A 23,720-nucleotide genomic window follows, 5' to 3' on the forward strand; every position below is an offset into this window, starting at 1 on the left:
TTATCTAAAATCTTCAAAATTGAAATTAGTAATGATAATTATCTCAAAGATTAAAATTTTTTATAAAATCAAGTATTATTTTCTCATTCCTAAATTTTAAAGATAAGTTTAATATAGTTCTTATATAGGTAATGCATCCTAATTATTGTGCATAATATCCTGATTTTGTACATTTAAAGCATGTAGCTGTGTTAAATTCTGCTAAACCTGTTACAAAAATTTTGTCATCAGCTGCAAATCTTTAAGTCTTAGTTATACTCTTTTGAATTTATTATTGAAACCCATGCTGAATCGATTATACATCCTGTCATCACTTTCTATAAATTTTATTCCTTAACAAATCACCTGCAATCAGTCATGAAAATTCTTTTACACTCTTGTTACTTTTTTATTGTTAAACATTTTAAATATACAAAGATGTCTTGGCTTGAAAGTATTTTATGATGTTTTCCTCAATGTCTTCCTTTTTAATCAACTCATTTTTTTTTTAGTGCAGAATGCATCTGCTTGAAACATTTTTGTAATTGGTGGATTTAGCATGCATAGTTTGTGTTATGGAACTCTATAACTGTGTCTTGAAAAGTTGTAAAACCTAGAAAAGTTAGTAGCAAAAAAAAACTAGAGTAAAAAATAATGATAGCTGGTTGATTTTTTCTTGTTATTATCCTGGTTGACCATACTTTAAGTTCCATAGAGTTTTTCTTCATTTTGAAGAGTAACATTTATAAATTATATTTTTAATTTATATTAATAATTGTTTTTAATTTATTTATTATTAATAGAAGTAGTTTAACTTATCTTTTTAAAATTTTATTTTAAAGTTTAGTTAAAGAAAAAAGTAATTAATATGGATAAATTTTCTGAAGAAGAACCACGCAAACCATCTTTTTTTTCACGGTTTTTTACTGCTCTTGGACAGGTATTGTTTTTTCTTGTTTATTAACAGCTGTTAGTGACTTATTAAATGGTTGATTTAAAATTTTTTTTTGTTAAAAAGTTTACATTTTTTTTAATGCTGTGAGATATTTATACCATATAAATAATGTTGATAATGCAAAGATTCTTAAACTGTTAATTGACCCCTAGATTTTTTCACTGGAAAATTATACTTGACCTTTTTGATTTTTTTTTTTTTTTTTGACATACCATAAATAAACATGTAACTTGTAGACTATAAGCAAACTAATTAAAGTTTATTTATTGAATTAAAACATCTAGTTAGTATAACTTTTAAATATTACTTTCGATTATTTGTCTGTCAGGTCAGGCATAGGTAATTTTAAAATTACCTCGTACTTTTCCGACCACACATATCACCAAGAAATACTTGATTTTGAAGTTGAATAAAGTACTAACAAGCTTTTATCTATCTGATTTCTTTTTTTTTAAATATATTATGGCGTATAGCAGTAAATAGTTTTATCTTGTATTACATGGATTAACGTTGTTTATTGCTTTTTTTGTTGCATTAAATTTGTTTTTTTCTGCAAAAAAAACAATTTTAGAATAATGAATTTAATTAACTTAATTAAACTTGGGTAATTTTATGTAATTTTGCATTATATTTTATTTTGAAAAATTTATGCAATTTTACAAGGCTTGTTGCTTTTTTTTTTAATATATCTCCTCCCTTACCGATGTTATAACACATGCCCAGAGGTTGAACCACAGATCTATAACTTCTAAGGCAAGCGCGTTAAATACTGCGCTATGGCTGCCTGACATTGACATTGTAATGACAACAGTAACACTTAGATATTATACATTTTAACATTTATTAGAAATCCCTTAATTATAAAGCTAAATTTAAAAGTTTATTTTAATTGTTTTGTTGATAAGTATCTTTACGAAAGATTTGTTAAAAATTAAAATAAAATAAAATCTTTAACAGATTTTTAGAAAAAGGTGTTTTTAAATATCAAAAAATTTGTTGATTTTGTAACAGAGTATTACAATGTTAGTTAGAATCAATATATAAATGTTTGGTATATTAAAAAAAAAAAAAAAATTTTAAGAGCTTCAATAATTTTTTTAATAATCTTTAATGTTAATATGAAATCAACTTGAAAGCATGTTTAAGTACTTTACCCAGAGCTGTGCTGTAACTATTTGGTGTCCTGTGCTGTAACTTTTGTGGCTCTCAAATTTAACTTTATTAAATTCATTTATATCATAGTAATCAATGGTCCTAGCGATTGCATTTTCTATTGACAGTATTGCTAATTGTGACAATTTTTCCTGTGGCATTGTAGACCATAGATAATTTGCAATTAATTTTAGTTTTGAAAATGATTGCTTACGATAAGCAACGGTAATGGGTATTGTTAAAATTATTCGATATATAATACATATATTTTTGCATATAATTCTTTGAAATTTCTTCTTAAAATGAACTCAAAATTCTCTATAATAATATAATTATCTTCTAAAATATATCTTAAAATATAAAGTTTATTTTTAAATTCCACCTTTTCAACATCATCTTTTAAGAGTTTGACCATATTTGTACAATTACTATTAAACTCATACATTTTATTCATAGTTTTAAGCTTTTTTTTTATCAAAAAGCAAATGAAAAACTTGATTTAAAAAATTAAACGATTCAAATCGTTCTTGCAATGAATCTTTTGCTATATTGATCAGTTGATTAAAATAAGGTTGTTTAAATTTATATTCAGCCATTTCAGTTAGATGATTACACTCATCATCAATTTCAAAAACAAGCTAATTTAGAGAAAAACGCAGCAAGATGGCGAATGAGGCATAATGGCTTTTTGTATAACAACACCAATTGGTTTTTTTAAATAATATTTTTTAAGGAATATTTTTTTGTGTATATTTGGTGTTACTTTAGTTAAAATTATTGGTAGTTTTAAAAATTTCACAAAATTGGAGACAGAAACTGCATAAGTCATCTTGCTCCGGTCACCTGACCAGATGACAAATGCATGAACTTTTTATTTTTATTTTAATTTCAAATTTTTCTACTTCGAACTGAAAATTCATCCAGGCAATGAATCATTATGATAGCATAAAGATACTGACAAAGTATTATTGCTTCATGACTGATAGTTTTGCAATAATTCAGGGATTTCAAAATGTTTGCCATCTTGACCTGTCTCAGGCCTTCCCAGGAGAGGCGTGCGGTCGCACGCCTTGAGTGAACACGGATATTTATTTATTTTTGGATAACTCGCCCACGCTTTTTTAGCATATATTAAAAATAACGCATTTTTAAAAAGGCGCTGAAAAAATCAAATTAAATTCGTTGTATTATTTTGTAATTTTTTTAATAATTTATTCTTTTCATTAATAAGGAAATAATAACATAAAAATAGTATATATATATATATTTTTTGAATTATTTTTTCTTATAACAAAATTTTTTTTTTTCTATTTTACATATTTTTTTTTCTAATTTTAAATTTTTTCGCATAAGTATGTCTTTCTACAAAAAATAACTTCTAAGTTCTAGAAGAATTATTTTCTACAAGGTTCTCATGTAGAATATGAACATTCAGCTCATTCGGTTAAGACGTTACGTAGAGCCGCGGAGACCCGGGTTCGCATCCCGCGTCGGTAGAGCGTGTTTTTCAAAATAGTTTAAAAAAGTTTTCGGTCACATTTTCTGTTTATTTTTTCGACTTGTCTCAAATATCGTTGCTGAAAAAATCAACACCTAAAAATATATTATAAATAATAATAATATAAATAAATAAAAAATAAATATAAATAAATAAATTTTTTTTTTGTTTACTAGACATAAAAAAAAAAAATTGTAATAAGAAAGAAAAAAACTTTTTAAATAAGTATAAAAATATATATATATATATTTCATTTTTATGTTCATATTTTTATATTAATAATAAGAATAAATTATGAATAAAAATAATAAAATAATACGACAATTTAGTTAGGTTTTTTCAGCGCCTTTTTAAAAATGCGTCATTAATATATGCTAAAAAACCGTGGCCAAACTCTCAAAAAATATATATATATATGCGTGGTCACTCAAAGCGACCGACCGCACGCCTCTCCTGGGAAGGCCTGTGTCTCCTATATTAATATCAACACAGTATTTAATTGGTTCAGTTTCTTTATCTGTTGGTTTAATTTTTTTATTTGCTATATCATCAATATTGCCATATTTCTCATTTGCTTTATTTTTATAGTCTGTATAAGTTAAGAAGTTTGCCAATCTCTTGATATTACAAACTCTCTGTTTTGGTAAGGATAAACTAGGTTCTGGTGATTTATCAAGACACTCTTTGTTTCTACTTGTTAATATTTGAGCATCACAAGAAGACTGTTCAGTGAATTGTGCCTTTTCTCTTTTAGACAAGGTGTTGATATTTGAGCATCACAAGAAGACTGTTCAGTGAATTGTGCCTTTTCTCTTTTAGACAAGGTGCAAAAATGCATTGTAAACATAGTTGGACCTGCTCTTGCAGCCACCTCCAACCATTGTCACATCGTCGTAATGTTGCTTCTCTTTTTCTTTTCTACAAATACTATAATGGGCACTGCTCTAAAGAACTAGCGTCTCTTGTGCTATCTACTAAAATTCATTCTCTTGTTACTCGTCATTCAATTAAGTGTCATCCTTTTTCTGTGACTGTTCCTAAGTGCTCCAAAAACACTTATTCGTCTAGTTTTTTTCCTCGAGCATCAGCTCATTGGAATTCGCTTCCTTCATTTTGCTTTCCTGATTCATATAATTTGCAATCCTTTAAGTCGTCTGTCAATCGTTATCTTGCTCTACAATCTTCATCTTTTTTCTTTCAGTAACTTCCAACTTTAATTAGTGGCTGCCTGCAGCCTTGTTGGAAGCAAAGATGATTGGAAAAAAAAAAAAATTGTGCCTTAGCATTTATTTCTACCGATGCTTCTCATACTTCTTTTGCAATCTGTTCAAAATAGTTTTCAAGTCATCAAGCAATAGCATAGCCTTTGTATGTTGTAATGCAATATTAATTGCTATATCTTTTTGCTGAAGCAATTGGTGAAAAAATTTTTGTGCACAGTTTTCATAACATCTTTTCCTCATTTGAGGTAATTAAATGTTGTATATAAATGTAAATTAAATGACAAGTGAGTTATGAGTTAATGATTGCAAAATAATTGAGTTACTTATTTTGCAAACATTATGAAAAGATTTTTGTAATTTTCCTCACTTAATATAAAAAGCATTAAAAATGCAGCCCTTGGAGTTAGGAAAAATGAGGTCGTTAAAAAAATTGTCAACCTTAAACTATTAGAGATTGGCATCAGATCAGGTATAATATGTGCAGTGAAAAATCTTAACTAACTGATCTTAATTAAAAAAAACTGACTTCAATTAAATAGTAAGGTTTTCTTTAATTTTTGAATAACCTTGCTTGTTAATGACAATGATTTTTTTCACATAATGAAAACCATGATTCTTAAGTAACTTATATTAGCTTATGCTGATTTTATGTCTTTTTTTTTTATAGCTAGACTTAAACCAATCATTTTAATCTTTTTAATTAATAGGTGCATTAAAGCCATGCAATCAATCTATCTAATTTAATTAAGCTAAAATCCAAATTAAATAAAAAGTATTTTTATCACTTATCAAAAACTTATTAAAGCACTTTACTGATGTTTTTTTGGTCATTACTGAACATTTATTTAATAGCGTTTAAAAACTTGATACATATGACCTGCATTTTTGTAATTACTGAATATTGGTGAAATATATATATATATATATATATATATATATATATATATATATATATATATATATATATATATATATATATATATATATATATATATATATATATATATATATATATATATATATTATGTATATATATATATATATATATACATATATATATATATATATATATATATATATATATATATATATATATTACGTTTCCATAAAACTAAATATTTGGTAAAAAATCATTTATAAACTTGGTTCTTGGATAAAACATGATATAAAAAGTTTCATAAGAACAACGTTTATTAACTTGATTAATCTATTATTCTCAATAAAACTTTCATTATTCTTTGTTAAACTTCAATTAAGTAAAATGTAAAGGTTAAAATAATTTCAACAGTTATGTTAAAACTAAATACTTAACTATAAGGTAAAGTGATTAACATGTTTGTTAACAATTTGAAGAGTTCTTTAATGCAACAGCTAAATTATTATTAAAATAGGTTGTGCATACTATGTTTTTTTGTACATGTCTAGCACAACACTTTAAATCCACAGCTGGTTAATTAGGGTTTTTTTTCTATGTTTTTTTAAACTTTTGAACATCCTGCTGGCTAACATTGTGGTAGATTTGAAAATATTATGACAACATGTTGAAGCTTAGTTGGAGGGCATACATTTTTTGTCACATGTACATTCTTTACTTACATTTAAAGAAATCTTTCACCTAAACCTTCTTCTCCTCTATTCAGCTGCAAACTTGATTAACTTAAATGTTTTTCTTATTTACTTTCTTATTTACTTTGGTGTTGCTTTGGTTACAGGCGATAAATTAATCATTTCTTCTAGTAATAAAAGTTTTCACAAAACACTTTCATATATTTGTTTACAATAGTTTGCTAATTAACTAAAAAGTCAACATTTTTAGTTTTTTTTTTTTCCTTTACTTTAGAATGTATAACTCTTGATTTATTTTTTAACCTTCATTAGGTCAAATTTGACAAAACTTTGCAAGAAAGATGCACTCTAAAGATTAAGTTTTGTTATTAACCTCAGTTTTCTTACAGTTTTAAAAGGACAATTTTAGCTAGTGTACCTAGAGATGTGACTTGTTTTTTGGGGCATTTTTTTTAGAAAAAAAACGCAGGGGTTTGTTCTTTTGGAAAATATTTAAAAATTTATAATTTAAGCTACTAAATTGAACTTCTTTTATTTTATTTATTTACAAACTTTTATATTTACAAACTTTTTTTTTAATATTACTAACTTTTATTTTATTTATATATTAAATTAAATTCATATTTTTATTTCAAATTTAAATAGGACAATTAATACTGAAATTCACTAAAATTCTTTTTATTTCGGTATGTTTAAAGGTTAACACGGTTGGAGCAGTCTTGTATAAAAACTTCTTAGATAATTTCATCTTCCTCTATTTTATCTAAATTGGTTTTAGTGTTGTATATTGAAAAATAAAAATTGTTTATTTACACTTATGGGTGAAAATATATGAAATCATCCAAAAAAAATAATTTTCGACACCCTTATGTCTCAGAATTTGTTTATTTTTACACCACTTGCAGTCCATATCAAAAAAATAATAACTGCGAAAATTTTAGTTAAAAATACCAATGGGTTCCAGAGATATCGTCACTTGAAATAATGCTGACTCAGCATTTTAGTGATTTTCTGAAGTGACTACAAAGCAACTTTGACATACAGTATCTTCATAATGGCTTGGGGAAATTTCCTAAAATTTGGTACTCTAATAGATTTTAACTTGAAAAATCCAAAAATAGCACTCTTAAGACTCGATTATCTCAAGAAATGCCTCATTTGTCCAATTTTGTTCAAAATTATTGACTTGTAAATTAGTGATTTTTGGAGGTAAAATAAAGACTGTGGCCCAAAATCCCGAGTAAAAAGTTTAATTGTATATCATTATTTCATCTTAGGTCTACTGAAAAAAATTAGATTTATCAATTGTCTCTCTAATACATGATCAAAATTTGCATTTAAAAATGATGTCTTTTTAGAAAAATTTAAATTTGTAACAAAAGCAATTAAAATATTTTGTAAAACATTTATTTGAATAAAACATCAAATAGTGTTATTTATTGACTAGTTTAGGATATTTATAGTCATAGGCCAAGGAAGACGCCCTCCCCTCCCATGGGAGGCCCCCACGCCGCCCCCCATCTCCCTAGATTTTTTTTTTTTTTTTTTTTACATAAAATGAATAAATAATAGTTGATTGTTAAAACACATTTTAAAAACATATTTTTTCAGTTTAAGTTTGAGAAACAGTTTATTTGCGTTACTTCAAATCGATAAATACTTACCTCTTATTTCAAAGATCTTTTTACGATTTTAAGTCATAAATTTTAAAACCTAAGATATTAAAACGTTTTTAAAACACTTTGACAATCAATATCTTTATGTAGTTTTAGACTAATATAGTCATTGACATAATAAGATGGGAGTGATTTGTGATTTATTTAAACCCCTACCCCTCCTTCTCAGCCTACAATTCAAGAATTTGAAAAAAATAAAAGACATTTTAAATGCAAAATAGGTAAATAAAATAAAAACAAAATTATTTTAAACATAATTATTATTTTTTTGTAACCAACAGTTTATATTCTTCAAATCTAAATCAGATATGTTGTATGTACGACCTGATATTGTTCGCGGTGTAGAAATTAGGCATATAACTTCAGAATTGAGCACCCAACACTCATCAGTTCTCATTGGCCAAAAGAAGTTTTTACCTGGTCCATGTGGATGCATGAATCTGACTTTTATATCAAGCTCACTTACATCTTCAGCAATCCCTACCCACCAAAATCCATCATAAAAACATGCAATATAATCCATTTTTTTAGTATTTAATGAAATATCTACATAATGTTTGCTTTTTGGAATGATATCAAATATTTCAGTGCATGCATCAGTACTTATTTTTTTATAACTTATAGTGTTTGGAGCAATTGGAATAAAATGATGATACATCCTTGTGCCAGGAACTGTTCTTCCACCTAAATATCTTTTTTCTAATTGTGCTCGTGTTTGATCAATTTCTTCTTTTGAAAATAACTTAAAATAAATTCCATTTATCTTGGCTTTTACAAAAGGAGTACATTAAATTAACATCTAAAATCTGCCCAGTAGTTATTTGTTTTAGACTTTCTTGACATACTACTCTTTTAACAGTCCCACCAATACCATCACAGGGGATTTACCATGACTGGTAGCAAAGAATACCTATTCAGCATTTAAATCAAAGTCTTTACTGTGATGACAAAGATTGATAAAATTTTTAAAATTTTTAAATTGTGCTGCACAACCATCGGAAAAGTATTTCACACTTGATACATCAGGTAGATTTTCTTTGATATATCTAGTTATATCTTCCTGAGTCTTGTAAATAAATCCTGTGTCATGATCAACATCTTCTGAAAGGTAACAAAAAGATATTTGTTCTCTATAAAATAAAATACAATTGTATAAAGTGAGCATTGACTTTTGCTCCAGTGATAACTTTGAGCCTCATCCTGAACAACATATTGATAGTTTTCAGCAAAATCTCCTAAAATTAAGCATTTGTTTTGGTTAAGATTTTCTTTACAGTTTTTTAAGTATCTACTTTGTGTTTTTGCAATATATGAATGAGTGGTAAGGTTGTCAATGCTGTCACATAATAAATCATTAAATTCATCTAGTGACAATGACTGTGAAAGTAGTGTTGTATGATCGGTACTCTGCCATTGCTTAAATACTACATCTTCTTCATGCTCATGGTCCATAAACTCCTGCACTAAAAAACTTTTTAACACTTCAATACCAGGGCATTGGTTACATCGATGCAACATACATTCTGCATTTTCAAGAGAGCAAACAATAAATGCCATGAAATCTTTATAACATTTATTGGCATCAATGAGAAATTTTGTATTTTAGTGATGTATGCAAACACATACATTGTGGGTACCTGACGCATTAGTTGTAATACACCATTTAGGTTTAAGAGTACAAAATTTTGACAAACTGACTTTGACGTTAGGGTAGTCTTTTTTAAATGCAACATGTAATTCATTAAGATTGAGTAGCAATAATCTTTTTTGAACATGTTGGTTTTTCTTAATACTTACATAATCTTTTTTTCCTGGCATCATTCTTGAAAATTCATCACTTTGATAAAAGTTAATCACTGAATTAACTGTTTCTGGTGAAAGTGGGTTTCCAGTTTTTTTTCCGGGTAATGATAGAATTCCATTCTCATTTTTAACTTTTCTTGCTGTTCGAACAAGATACTCAGACACTTCAAAGTAGCTTGATATCTTTTTACGTGTCCATGATTTTGGTGCGAGTGTTAACATTTGCACCTTATGGCAATAAGAGTCAGTCTCTGAAATTTTATTTTTTATTTCATACAATAAAATGTCTAGATCATTGTCATTGTTAATGTTGTTGTTTAAAATGGGGCTTTTTATTTCTGTTGTTAAAAAAGTTTCTTTAATATTATATGCTAATGAGACCATTTTTGCAACTCTGTCAATAGTGTTCTCAAACTTTTGTTTTGCTACAGGCAATTTGCTGTGTTTTGAAAGACTTTTTAGTTTGACTGGTGAAATTCCAAGCAATTCAATAGTGGTATCTAACTTAATTTTTTTCTCACTTTTGGATTCCCATTCCTCCTGTGAATTTAAATCTTCATCAGTTTCTATTGCTTTTTTGTAACATTTACTGCAGAATTTCCAACCTGGGGTTACATAAACATTATTTTTTTGCAAATAGTTTGCCATGTCTATGGAAATCTTTATATTACCTAAAAAACAAATTTAGTTTTACGTGGTTAAAATAACTGAAATTATCAAACATTTTATAAATAATAAATTGTTTTCTTTTAATTTCCATATCAATTCTGTTGTAAATAAGGTAAGATTACCTTTTATAGCAATTTTTTTACTTTCCTTGTGTGTTCCAAAAGGATTGCAACACTTTGTAATTTTTCTCTCAAAATATTTTCCATAGAATTGCTCATGATAACAACATATAATTCTTATTGAACTATATTTTTCCTTTAAATTTGCTCGCCATATTATTTCTTCTTGTTTTTCACAAGGATGATCTTTAAATTGAACAAAACTTTGTTTTCTTGAAAATCCAGTTTTGTGGCAATGAATGTTAAGAATTTTTCCAATGTCACATTTTTCTCCATATTAATTATTTTTATTATTTATTACCTAACAAAATAATATAAAAACTATAAAATTAAAAGTAATTCTTTAAGAAAATACAAACAAGTAAATACCTTTAAAAAGAACAAAACAAAACTTATGTTAGTTTTTTATATAAAAGGAGGTTTTAAGTCACCAATTTGAAATTTTTTTTTTTTTCAAAATTAAAATTAAATTGTTTTCGCATTATTTATTCATTTTATGCAAAAAAAAAAAAAAAAAAAAAAATCTAGGGAGATTGGGGGAGGGGCGTAGGGGCCTCCCATGGGAGGGGAGGGTATCTCCCTTGGCCCATGACTATAAATGTCCTAAACAAGTCAATAAATGACACTATTTGATGTTTTATTCAAATAAATGTTTTACAAAATATTTTAATTGCTTTTGTTACAAAATTTAAATTTTTCTAAAAAGACATCATTTTTAAATGCAAATTTTGATCACGTATTAGAGAGACAATTGATGAATCTAATTTTTTTTAGTAGACCTAAGATGAAATAATGATATACAATTAAACTTTTTACTCGGGATTTTGGGCCACAGTCTTTATTTTACCTCCAAAAATCACTAATTTACAAGTCAATAATTTTGAACAAAATTGGACAAATGAGGCATTTCTTGAGATAATCAAGTCTTAAGAGTGCTATTTTTGGATTTCTCAAGTTAAAATCTATTAGAGTACCAAATTTTAGGAAATTTCCCCAAGCCATTATGAAGATACTGTATGTCAAAGTTGCTTTGTAGTCACTTCAGAAAATCACTAAAATGCTAAGTCAGCATTATTTCAAGTGACGATATCTCTGGAACCCATTGGTATTTTTAACTAAAATTTTCGCAGTTATTATTTTTTTGATATGGACTGCAAGTGGTGTAAAAATAAACAAATTCTGAGACGTAAGGGTGTCATGGTCTGGATGATTTTATATATTTTTACCCTTATCATATTTAATTAGATTTAGTATTTTATATATATTTATAAATATTAGGCTGGGGTAAAAATAAGCAAAAGAGTGAATTTCATCACAATACTTCGTACTTCCCAATCCGTGTATGAAATTAGAGGCAGTTGTAAAAAATAAAAATGCTTTACAGGAAGTGGCCCTTTCTTACCCTTAAACATCAGACAGGTACCTAATATTATAGAAAAAAATCTTCAAAAGTATGTTGTGTTGGGTCTCAAAAGAAATTAAATTTTATAAAGTTAATAATTATTTCATATATAAATTATTAATTTAAATTTTTTCTGCATAAAATGTAAATGCTAATTAAAAAATTTTTTCACAGTTAAAGTAAATTTTTTTAAAAGACGTATTCATTAAATATGGTTATTGTTTTTAAATTTTTATAAAATTTCTGTTCTTTTGAGACCCAGCATAGCATACTTTTAAAAAAATTGGACCTCCTTCTAAAGTTCTCCTAGATAATTTTAAGTCATTTAGATCTTAGATTATGCAAACTATGGTCTCAAAATGCGAAATAAGACTTATCTATCAAGCTGTTGAAAAACCAATGGGAAATGGAATTGTTGAAATAAGTTCATTATATGGTGAAAAAAAAACAAATGCGAGAGTAGAATGTGGTATACCTATGTCTGTTTTCTTAATCAATAACAATCCATCAAAACACCTTTTAAAATCTTTTGCCAATCAACACAAAAGTCTTTGACTGAATTTTTGTATATTTGTTTTTGGATGGAAAGTTAGCAATAAAGTGTGGGTAAAACCTAAGCATATGATGCTGTGTACACAATGGTGGTTGAAAGCAAGTATAGTGGCACTGTATAATGGTTAAACAGTTAAAGTTTAAATAAATGGACATACTTTACCACAACATTTTTCTTATCTGCAGCACTGTCATGAAGACAAAAAAGAAGAAGATATAATAACTGATGATGATTATGATTTGACATTATTTAAATCTCCCAAAGCAAACTTAAAACGCATTATCAATTACTGTCAGGTCAGGCTATCCTGCTACTGGTACCATGTAACCCAGTACAACCTACTTCGTGTCCTGCTGCCTTGTAGGATACGCTTTTTTAGATAAAGGCTAGTCAACTCCAACTTTAAACACCCCTTGCCTTGAGACTCTTGGTTGTGTAAAGGCTAGAGATTGTGTCTTGATAAAAATACTCATCTTGGGCAGATGTTAAATGCATCCGGCTACTGTTTTGTAAAAGGCCTCCTTGGCAAAAACTTAAGGGATAAACAGATTCTATCTGTTGACCAGCCTTGCACCCCTTCTTCATCTATTAGGCTGGCGCAGATGTATTTTTTATACACTGTTTCCAGTTTAGGATGTTGAATGCTGGACCTTCTTGACTCAATGCATGGGTTTTGCTTGTATCTCTGTTTTTATGACTAGGCAACTCATACTATTATCTTCTAAAGAAGGTACAGCTCTAAAACTCTAAAACAGAAAAACCCATCATCATTACTAAGTTCTCTAAACCTATCATTCACTAACATTCGTGGTCTTTGAAGTAGCTTTTTTTCTGTTGAGTCTTATCTCTTGCAAAGTTTATCAGACCTACTTGCTCTTTGTGAGACTAATTTGAGTTCAGCTGTCTCATCTTGTGATCTTAGTGTTGATGGTTATCTTCTTTTAATTCGTAAAGACTCCAATAGTCACATGCTTGGCCTGGGCATTTACATTCATAAGAATTTAACCATTTGTCGCAAAACTAGGTTTGAATCCACAGACTATTCTTTCATGTGCTTTCGTTCAGCACCACTTCACTCTATTGCCTTTCTCTTTGTTCTATATTGCTTTCCTTCATCTCAAAACTGCATTCTTTTTGATGTTATTTCTGATCATATTGACCAAGCAATTTCCAATCGAAACGTTACTTCCATATCTATCAGCAAAACAATTTTTCAGAAAATAGATGTCTGTTTACTATTGCTAGAAACCATTGTAAAAAGGTTTTGTCTAACACCGAAGCTTGCTATTCTCAGGTTATAAAATCTCATATTTGATCACAAAAATTATGCTCTCGTGACTTCTGGAGAATCTTTAATAGTATCAATAATAAGGGCAAATCTGTTATTCCACCTCTCTTGTATGGTTTAGACTTTGTCGCCTTACCTAAAGACAAAGCTGAATTGTTTGCTAAGAACTTTTCATCAATATCATCTCTTGATTCCACTAGTTGGGTTTTACCTGATATAGTCGTCAAACAGATTGATCCATTGCTTGACATTTGTATCACTCTAGCTTCTGTATCAAAAGTGATTTCCTGCTTAGACTCTTCTACAGCTTGTGGTCCGGACAACATACCTGTTACAGTCTTGCAGAAGTGTTCTCCGCAGCTGTCGTCTATTCTTTCAAAACTATTTAACAAGTGCTTATCAGAGTCTTGTTTTCCAGCCTGCTGGAAAGCGGCATCTGTTATCCCTATCTTCAAAAATTCTGGAGAGTGATCTGACTCGTCCAACTACCATCCCATTAGTCTTCTTCCTATCATAAGCAAGGTTTTTGAATCTTTAATTACCAAACACTTAATTTCTCACCTTGAATCTAATGACTTACTTTCTGATCATCAATATGGGTTTCGATCTTCTCATTCTATAACTGATTTGCTAACAGTAATACCCGATAGGTTGTATTGTACATTAGATAGAGGTAAAGAGGTTAAGGCTATCACTTTTGACATTTCTAAAGCTTTTGATAAAGTTTGGCATTCTGGTCTTCTCCATAAGCCTTCTTCTTATTTATTTTTTATTTTAATTTTTAATTATCTTTAAGATTATTGAGTCCTTCCTTTCCAATCGTAGTATAAAAGTTGTCCTTGATGGACAGCACTCTTCTTCATATCTTGTAACTTCAGGGGTTCCTCAAGGTTCAATCCTTGGCCCTATACTCTTTTTAATTTACATTAACGATCTTCCAGATATTCTCACATTTTAAGTTGGCCTTGTTCGCTGATGACACTACCATTTATCCTTATCATGATAAGAAGCCAACACTCTCTAATTGCTTGGAGGGAACATTTGAGCTTGAAAAGGATCTCACTTCTGCTACAGCATGGGGCTCACAGTGGCTGGTGAACTTTAATTCAGATAAAACTCAATTTTTTTCAGCCAATCATTATCGCAATAATTTAGATCTTCCTATATTTATGGATGGTAACGTACTTGATGAGTCATCTACCCTTCATCTTCTAGGATTAACTCTTACTTATCTTTCTTGGAAACTGTATATCAAACCCGTTGCAAAATTAGCATCTGCTAATTTTGCATCTCTTTATTGAGCTCTACACTTTCTTACTCTGGATCTATTCTTTATCTCTATAAATCTCAAATCTGTCCTTGTATGGAATACTGTTGCCATATCTGGGGCGGATCTTCTAATGATGCTCTTTCTCTTTCAGACAAGGTGCAAAAACATATTGTAAACATAGTTGGACCTGTTTTTGCAGCCAACCTCCAACCATTATCACATCATCGTAATGTTACCTCTCTTTCTCTTTTCTACAAATACTATATTGGGTACAGCTCTAAAGAGCTAGCGTCTCTTGTGCCATCTACTAAAATTCATTCTCATTTTACTCATCATTCAATTGAGTCTCATTCTTTTTTCTGTGACTGTTCCTAAGTGCTTTAAAACTCTTATTTTTCTAGTATTTTTCCTCTAACATCAGTTCTTTAGAATTTGCTTCCTTCATCTTGCTTTGCTGATTTATATAATTTGCAATCTTTTATGCCGTCTGTCAATCGTTATTTTGCTCTACAAACTTCATATTTTCTCTTCAAGTAACTTCCAACTCTCATAGTGGTTGCTTGCAGCCTTGTTAGAAGTAAAAAAAAAAGATCCAAGTTTTCAAATAAATTCTCTGGATGATGGCAAAGCTGACGAAAGTTTGGACAGCGCTAATCAAATCTATCAAACAGATTGTGAGACAGTTACAGCCTGTTTGATTCACTCACTATGGAAGAAGAGTACTACATAACTGGAATCACAATTATGTCATTAGTTAACTATATAAATTATTGACAAAAGTTACATATTTTTTTATTATTTTAACATTTTTTTTATTGATCATTAATTTTTAACTAGAGTCACAATTTGTATTTTTAAATGATTTGTATAGTAAGCAATATTTTGTAAGAAGACAAAATATCATATTAAAAGTTGTTTATAAATAAGAAAAGCTTTTTTTTTAAACATATATATATATATATATATATATATATATATATATATATATATATATATTATATATATATATATATATATATATATATATATATATATATATATATATATATATATATATATATATATATATATATATATATATATATATATATATATATATATATATTAGGGTGTATATATATGTTAGGGCGTCCCAGCCGCCCCTTATATTCTAAAAAAGATCTGTTCATATTCTTAAAACTTTCTATTGGTTCTCACAAGCAACTCGGTTCATTTTTTTAAGAATTTTATTGGATTTAGAGGGAGCACAAGACCCTTACCGGTTCCTTAATATTATAAAAAAAAAGAGTTAATTGGAAAAAAAAAGACCTTTTATGACTAAAAATGAAAAAAGTGTATTTTTTTGATAATAATTCCCAAAAAAATCCTAATATTGAATATATTATTGAATTTATACTATTGAATAATATGAAAAAGTTTTTTTGCAAATATATATAATATATGAATAATTAAATTACGAATTATCAGGTGGTCTTCATCTAATCTTCATATTCTGTGGTCTTCAACATAATGCTTCTGCATAAAAGATTTTTAAATTTATTATTTCATATATTCTTCACAGTAGTTCTTTGTTTTAATGCTGACCATGCATTTATAATCTCTTATAGAGCTTAAGTACATGTTTACTAAATTTATGCTTTTTATTTTTTGCTTAAATATTATCATTTTGTTTTTTAATTATGTGCAACACTACTTAGCACCTTTGACGACTAATTTGATTACCATTTAAAACTAATAAAACATTAAAAATTCAAAGTTTTCAGAAAAGCAACAAAAAAGTTTAAAAAACTCCAAAAAAATGCTGTTTTTTGCAACTCAAAGTACCTCAGATTTATTAAGTGAATATGTATTTGTTTAAAAAATTTATTAACAAAATTTAACAAAGTTATTTTTTTAATATTTTTTATGATGAGGCTTCCTAAAGTTCATTGTTGTTGAAATTTATTGGATATTTTAGAGATATCAATCAATACTGGATAAAACAGTACCTTATTTGATAGCTAGATGGTTATTTACGTGTTTTCTGGTTGTATTTTACTGTGTTCGCGTTTATTTTTTGCAGGTATTAATTTTAAAGATATTGTTCACTTTTTCATATGTATTTTATATTTCTGTTGCTAGTTATGATTCTTCTTTAACATTTAACTTTTATTTTTTATTTAGGGTTGGTATATTGTTAGCTATGCTCTAGGAATTTATTTACTTAACTTATTTATTGGTTTTCTTTCACCACGTATTGATCCATCAAGGGAAAGAGGTTGTTTTTTTTTTTTTACTAAATAGTTTTTTATCAATAGTTATTATTATGCAAGTTCTGGTTAAAAAACTTAAAAATAATTTTTTTTTTTTTACTAAAATCTAATAAAGCTAATAAAACCATTAATAAATTTGGAACTGAAAACAAAAAAGCTGCAAGCAACCATTAATAAAGTTGGAACTGGAAACAAAAAAGCTGCAAGGAACCATTAATAAAGTTGGAGCTGGAAACGAAAAAGCTGCAAGCAACCATTAATAAAGTTGGAGCTGGAAACAACAGGCTTCTTGGAACAACCAGACTTCTTTTTATCCACTACATCACCAGTTTCATTATATTTTTGAACTATTTTTTGAACTGAGGCTCGCGAACAATTCACACGTTTGGCTATTTTAACTTGACGATAGCCCTCTTCATGTAAAACAATGATGTGATTTCTGTCATTTATTGATATCTTTGGCATTTTATTAGTACTGAAATTATATTATTAACGAAATCATTAACTAAAATAAATAAATATAGCTTTATTTAAAACAATATCTTAGTTTAACTTAATAAAAACTCAATATTATTTACTTATATTTATTTAAATGTACATTTTTAAAATAATTTCTTAGGTGCTACTTTCTTTTGCACCGTACTGTATGTACTTTTTTTAAACATTTTAAGAAAGGTCAGTGAAACAGAATGTTTAAAAGCCGAATGAAACAAATATAAACAAAAATATTTAAAAAAAAAACAATGTTTTCAAAGTTTTATAGATTTTCAGGACTACATGAGTGCTGAAATTTTCAGAGCTCCAGTTTGTCTAGAAAGTAGTGAAAAATCTATCACAAGGTTCCACTACAAAAAAGTGGGTCCCATGACCCAGCCCCATCCCCCTGGATTCTTGGACCCTGAAAACAACTTTAACATGCAGGTTCTTCGGCACTACAGAAATGCCAAAAGTTTCAGAGCTCCAGTTAGTCTAGAATATAGTGCAAAATCAATTGCAATACTCCGCTACAAAAGTTGGGACTGTTATCCATATATGGAATCCATATACTTGCAGATCAAAATCTTTATACTTTTTGAAAGATCAATAAATATAGAATGATATGTAAGATATATTTTTTTTGAAATCGTCAAGGCCACATGGGTTTCTTCAGCATCAAAATTAGGTGCATAAAAATTTGCCTAAATTTATTAAAATTTATTTTTACAGGTACTTAAAAATAATTTTTTACCTTTCTGATCATTTCATTGGATTCGCCACCCTTGAAAATAGCCAGGTACAAATTTATAAGTAAAAAGATTAAATATTTTTTAAGTTATGTAACTTAAAACCTCTAAATAAACGTTGCAATTCTGAAGGGACAAGAGGAGCTTAGCCAACATCTATTAAAAGTAAAATGGTCATATTTCGGATCTTCTTGAAGCCAAAGGCTAAAATTTTCAAGGAATTCTTATTTTACTAAGTCAATCAGCAAAATCTGAGATATAGTGACGTTTTCAAAAATTTCTGGGTCATTTGACATGAAATAACCCAGTAGCAAGTGCAAAGTGCAAGATTATTATAATGATCTTAATCTTGGTCTTTTTTTTATTGTTCTTCGCCTCCCCAAGGCCGGTAGACTAGAGTCAAAGAGGCTACTTTATTGCGGTTACAACCCTCTCTAAACTCTTTATTTCCAAAACACAAACCTTGACAAACAAAGCGGGCAGAAAAAAGTTTAGCGTGGTACTACCATGGACATGGTGAGGATAAAACTCGGAACTTCTCTCTTATGAAGCGAGTGCTGTATCACTACGTCACTACCAATCTAATCTGAGTTTGCTTTAACATATTACTGTATAACATATTATCGTTTCTTGACATGACAATTTATAGCTGTTCAAAGTTAATCATAACTTAATATTAGGCTGAAACACACTTTCTCACTTTATAAGTATATATGATGGTGTTTCTAGTGGCCCTATCGACCTTAGGGAGGTGGTTAATATTAAAAAAAAGTATTTTGTGTATTTTAACCAAGAGATTTTCATTAAAATTAGTTAAATATATTAAATATTTATTAATTATTTAATCAATCAAAACATTGCATTTTATGTGATATTAAAAACAACATATTTGTTTGTATCCAAATATTTTATGAAACATGTCGCTATGAGTGGAGTAGTTGTACCTTGGCTAAAAGAGGAAAGAATCAATAAAAAAAAGTGGATTAGTTCATTGCAGAACAGGGTATTTATGTCAAATCAAATGTACTCTAAAGATCTTAACAGGGTGTGTATATATATATATATATATATATATATATATATATATATATATATATTATGAAATATATATATATATTATGAAATATATATATATATTATGAAATATATATATATTATGAAAAATATATATTATTAAATATATATATATATATTAGGAAAAATAATTTGAAAAAATTTCATAAAATAAGTAATACTGTTTAAGTTTAATTTTTCACTATTTTGTAATAAGAAATGAAAAATTATGGCATTACATTTACAATATAAGTAATTTAAAAACACGTCTAAAATAATACGACATGTAACAAAATTCATAATTTTATGTAAACTTTATAAGCTTATAAAGTTTAAACAGCTCTCCTCCTCTGCCAGTGATTATAAAAAATACTTTTGTTCTTTTGAAGAATTCAACATCTACTTTAGATATTTGAAATTGAAAAATAAAGTCCTTTTTTTAATTTAGATTTGTTTTATGATGAAGACGATAGTCCCGGATTACCTACACAAAACGATGAAGAATTTAGACCATTTATTAGAAAACTACCTGAATTTAAGTTTTGGTAATTGTGTCTGCTTTTTTTTAATTTTCAGATTTGTTTATTTTTAAACAATTATAATTTATAAATCATCCTGGTATATACCTGAGTAATAATCTAAATATAACCTGAATATATACCTGAATACCTGATAACAACATAAAATTTGTTATCAGGTATTCAGGATGTAAGTCAATCATAGTAGGCACAATTTGTACATGCTTTGAAATGTTTAACATACCTGTGTTTTGGCCGATATTGGTAGTTTACTTCTGTTTGCTTTTTGTGATGACCATGAAACGCCAAATTAAAGTAAGTTAGATATTTAATCAATATTTGAAATATAATTAATTATAAAGTTTTTAATGTTAAACTGAGATAATGAAATCAACTATTTAAAAAATTCTTTTATTAGGGTTGGGTGGGGTGAAAAGTGCCGCGGGTAAAAAGTGCCATGTATCGAATTACTTACAACCCATAAGTTTTCAACTGTTTGGGTCCTCTCTATTTATAAACAAATACATTGCGACATACAAGTTCAGTCGGCGTATGGCTATTGTTGCGGCTGTGCGCGTAATTTTTTTTTACGTTAATTTTTTATCGTTTAAGTTATCGTTTAAGATTGATTGTTAAAGTATTTCTTTACTAGTTTTTCTTTTTAAGATGATAATTGCAAAAACATTTGTATTTAATAACAAATATGATATGTTTTTATTGATAGACAAGATGTACCACACCATATCTTATTTCTATAAAATAACATTTTTTTTTTAATTTTTGAAAATTATTTTTTCAAAATGCCACCTACCTACGAAAGAAAGACACGTCGAAGGATAACAACGGTAGATACAATGAAATGTAGATCTGGTAATAGAACAATAAAAGTCAATAAGATCAATTGCCGAAGAATTATAAGTCGTATGGCATTAAAAAGATTCCTTACTCGTATTACTAATGATCCAGATATCGTCAAATTTGGATATGCAAATCCCTAAGTTTTTAATAAAGATCAAGAAGCTTGTTAGATATATGAATTATCTTTTTCCGGATATTTATTTCAATTTTTGTTTTTTCTGGATATTTAAAACGTTTCCATACGTTCCATACATTCAAGTTTAGGTATATATTTTTGTAATATATTTCTTTTTTAATCTTTTTCACTCAGCACAGTTTGAAAAAAAAAAGTTAGAAACAGCTCAGCTGGAAGCAAAATTAAGAGGAAAATATATTCCGAATTTTTCCCAGATATTTTACCCAAACAATTTTCCGGATTTTCAAAATATGGTCTAGATGACCTATGTAGATATCTAAAGAGAAGTGCAGATGTATTTTTTGGTCCTGCTTCAAAAGATGTATGTCGCTTAGTTTATGATTACGCAGTTAAGTATAATTTAAAATTTCCACAAGCATCGAGTGAAACACAAATGGCTGGGAAAGTTTGGTTCAATGTTTTAAAAAAAAAAGAAAAAAAGAAATCATACTCATCATTAGAAAACCTAAAGTTACAAGTATGAGCAGGGCTCTTCATTTAACAAAAATAATATTGCGAGTTTTTAAAACAATCGATATAATTTTAATGCTTCAAGAATATGATGTTGGTGTCTCAAGATTAACAAGACCATCAAAAATCGTACCTGAAAAGGGATTCATTGTTTTATTTAATAAATATACATACCAAATATATTGCGTATTATCATTGTTGGCACTTTCAACCTTGAATCTCGGAACGTTTCACCCCGTTGTTAGAGTAAATAGTTCCATTCTACACGGGTCAAATAAATGCATAATATCTTATTTGTTATTGCAGCTAAAAAAATCTTTTCTACTGAAAAATCCGGAAGAATAATAGTATATATAACTATAATAATTAACTAAAGTAGTTCCATATATGTTAAAAATCAATTTTACTAGCTTCGTTTTTTATTTAATATAAGTATTTAACTTAATTTGAAAAATTGCACTTTTCTTCCCACCTTCCCCTATTAATTTTAATAATTGTTTTTATTATTTTGTTTTAAAAAAAAAATGCAAATGTTAGCTTCTAAAATATTCAAAAAATATTTTTAGCATATGATTAAATATCGATATTTACCTTTCACTCACGGCAAACGAAAGTATAAAGGAAAAGAAAATGACACGATTGGAAAGTGATCATTTGTTACGGAACCTGAAGCTGGCTTCGTTTAAATATAAAATCTCCTCGAAACAACACAGTTTTCTTGGTGATAAACTCGCGCGTGTTGCCTAATATTACACGAATTATAATTGTAATTAAGGCTAGGTTTATTCAACGGGCCGGGTTTTTTTAAATTAATTTTTCAAAAGCTTTGTAAATAAAATTTCCTCCTTTTTTAAATCTACGAAAAATTTAATTAGCGCTATTTTCTGTTATGTTATAGAATTTCGTATAAACTTGATTTGATTATGGTGTGACAGCAAAGTTAATTATTGTACAAAAAAATAATTAATTTACATTTATTTACAAAATATGTTGTTTTTAAATATTGCATGACGTCGTTAAATTTAAAAATAATTTTGCTAATTGTCGTTTCAATTTCAAGAAATCCTCAAACTATAACTATTTTCACCTCAAATCGTTAACATTTATTTCTATTTCAGGTCCATCTTTCGTTTTACTGATTTTTTCTCTTCGACTCTTAGAGCGCTTAAGTTCTGAGTGAGAAGAGCGACGTTTTTCTCTGCCAACTCGGTTGTAACTATTTTCAGTTATATCGTCTTTGCTGTGTAAGTTTTCATAAGTTGATCCTCGTTCTTTAGATCGAGATCTTTTAATTTTTTCATCCGGATAACTTGAGCTAAATGCGTGGGGTCGTTCGGATTCTCTTTTATCAGCACTCCGTCTTCTACGATGAGATTCTCTCGAATGTTTAAATGAATTCTTTAAATTTGTCTGCTTTGGAGAAAAGCTATTTGAATCTAAACTCAATTCCATGTTTCGCTGGATTGTTTTCTGTTCGCTTAAAGGTTTATCATCGTGTTTATCCTTATCTTCTTTAGTCTTTGGACTTGAGTGGCCTTTTGGAGGCATGGAAGCTGGTGATTTACGATCTCTCGAAAATGTATCGTATTCATTCTCGTTTATTATGGACGGAAACGTTTTGCGAAAACTAATATAATAATATACAGCAACGAATACAAGAGAAAACAGCAGAGCTCCTCCGATAGAAACTCCTATTAGAATCATGTACATATGAGGTAACCAAGATTTTGAATTATTTTTTGATGTTGTCATGAACTTGGCGTGAGACAAATGAGATATGTCTGATTTTCGACTAAAATATAAACTCGATTTTATATAATAAAAATGTTTAAAAAAAATGCAAGAAAAACAAATAGTAAAATAACGTACACTGGGAATTTGAGGCTTTACGTGTATTATTCTTCAGTTATAGACTTTCATTCAATTCAAAACAAAAATTTCGTGCTAATTTATCTTAAACAAGTTTCATAAGTTTTTGGTCACCAATGTGCAATGCATCGCTCAGAAATTCGCGACA

General features: G+C 28.1%; 3 protein-coding genes across 7 annotated transcripts in view; 1 reads left to right on the plus strand and 2 right to left on the minus strand.

Annotated features, from left to right (window-relative positions):
• Window positions 1-821: 821 nt before the first annotated feature.
• Window positions 822-22,744, plus strand: LOC100199243 (protein RER1). Its single transcript, XM_065800506.1, has 6 exons — window positions 822-919; window positions 17,111-17,215; window positions 17,317-17,410; window positions 20,130-20,226; window positions 20,379-20,514; window positions 22,270-22,744. The coding sequence occupies exons 1-6, from the start codon at window positions 848-850 to the stop codon at window positions 22,351-22,353; spliced, it is 588 nt and encodes a 195-aa protein (XP_065656578.1). The 5' UTR covers window positions 822-847; the 3' UTR covers window positions 22,354-22,744.
• On the minus strand, window positions 7,910-14,209 carry LOC136082074 (uncharacterized). Its single transcript, XM_065800652.1, has 3 exons — window positions 14,020-14,209; window positions 10,644-10,826; window positions 7,910-10,523 (listed from the first exon to the last, which is right to left on the minus strand). Exons 1-3 carry the CDS (start codon window positions 14,207-14,209, stop codon window positions 9,652-9,654), a joined length of 1,245 nt encoding a protein of 414 aa, XP_065656724.1. The 3' UTR covers window positions 7,910-9,651.
• The window catches only part of LOC100204026 (uncharacterized), an 82,318-nt gene continuing 81,222 nt past the window's right edge, over window positions 22,625-23,720 (minus strand). For all 5 annotated transcript variants that reach the window (XM_065800500.1, XM_065800503.1, XM_065800501.1 and 2 more), the window contains one exon: window positions 22,625-23,495. In XM_065800500.1, coding sequence (XP_065656572.1) covers window positions 22,787-23,495 — 709 coding nt within the window. In that variant the 3' untranslated portion in view covers window positions 22,625-22,786. The remainder of the gene's footprint in view (window positions 23,496-23,720) is intronic.

Source organism: Hydra vulgaris, chromosome 06 (assembly GCF_038396675.1).
Source record: "Hydra vulgaris chromosome 06, alternate assembly HydraT2T_AEP".
Taxonomy (NCBI): Eukaryota; Metazoa; Cnidaria; class Hydrozoa; order Anthoathecata; family Hydridae; genus Hydra; species Hydra vulgaris.

What these genes read in the sequence shown, in the direction of transcription:
- LOC100199243 (XM_065800506.1), top strand. Translation starts at nt 848, where the DNA reads ATGGATAAATTTTCTGAAGAAGAACCACGCAAACCATCTTTTTTTTCA. An exon ending in TTCGCGTTTATTTTTTGCAG is followed by an intron (nt 17,216 to 17,316) that starts GTATTAATTTTA and finishes TTTTTTATTTAG; the next exon opens with GGTTGGTATATTGTTAGCTA. An exon ending in TGATCCATCAAGGGAAAGAG is followed by an intron (nt 17,411 to 20,129) that starts GTTGTTTTTTTT and finishes TTTTTAATTTAG; the next exon opens with ATTTGTTTTATGATGAAGAC.
- LOC136082074 (XM_065800652.1), bottom strand. Translation starts at nt 14,209, where the DNA reads ATGTTGTCCGGACCACAAGCTGTAGAAGAGTCTAAGCAGGAAATCACT. An exon ending in CAATTCAGCTTTGTCTTTAG is followed by an intron (nt 10,827 to 14,019) that starts GTAAGGCGACAA and finishes TTCAATTTAAAG; the next exon opens with ATCATCCTTGTGAAAAACAA. An exon ending in TAAAAAAATTGCTATAAAAG is followed by an intron (nt 10,524 to 10,643) that starts GTAATCTTACCT and finishes TTTGTTTTTTAG; the next exon opens with GTAATATAAAGATTTCCATA.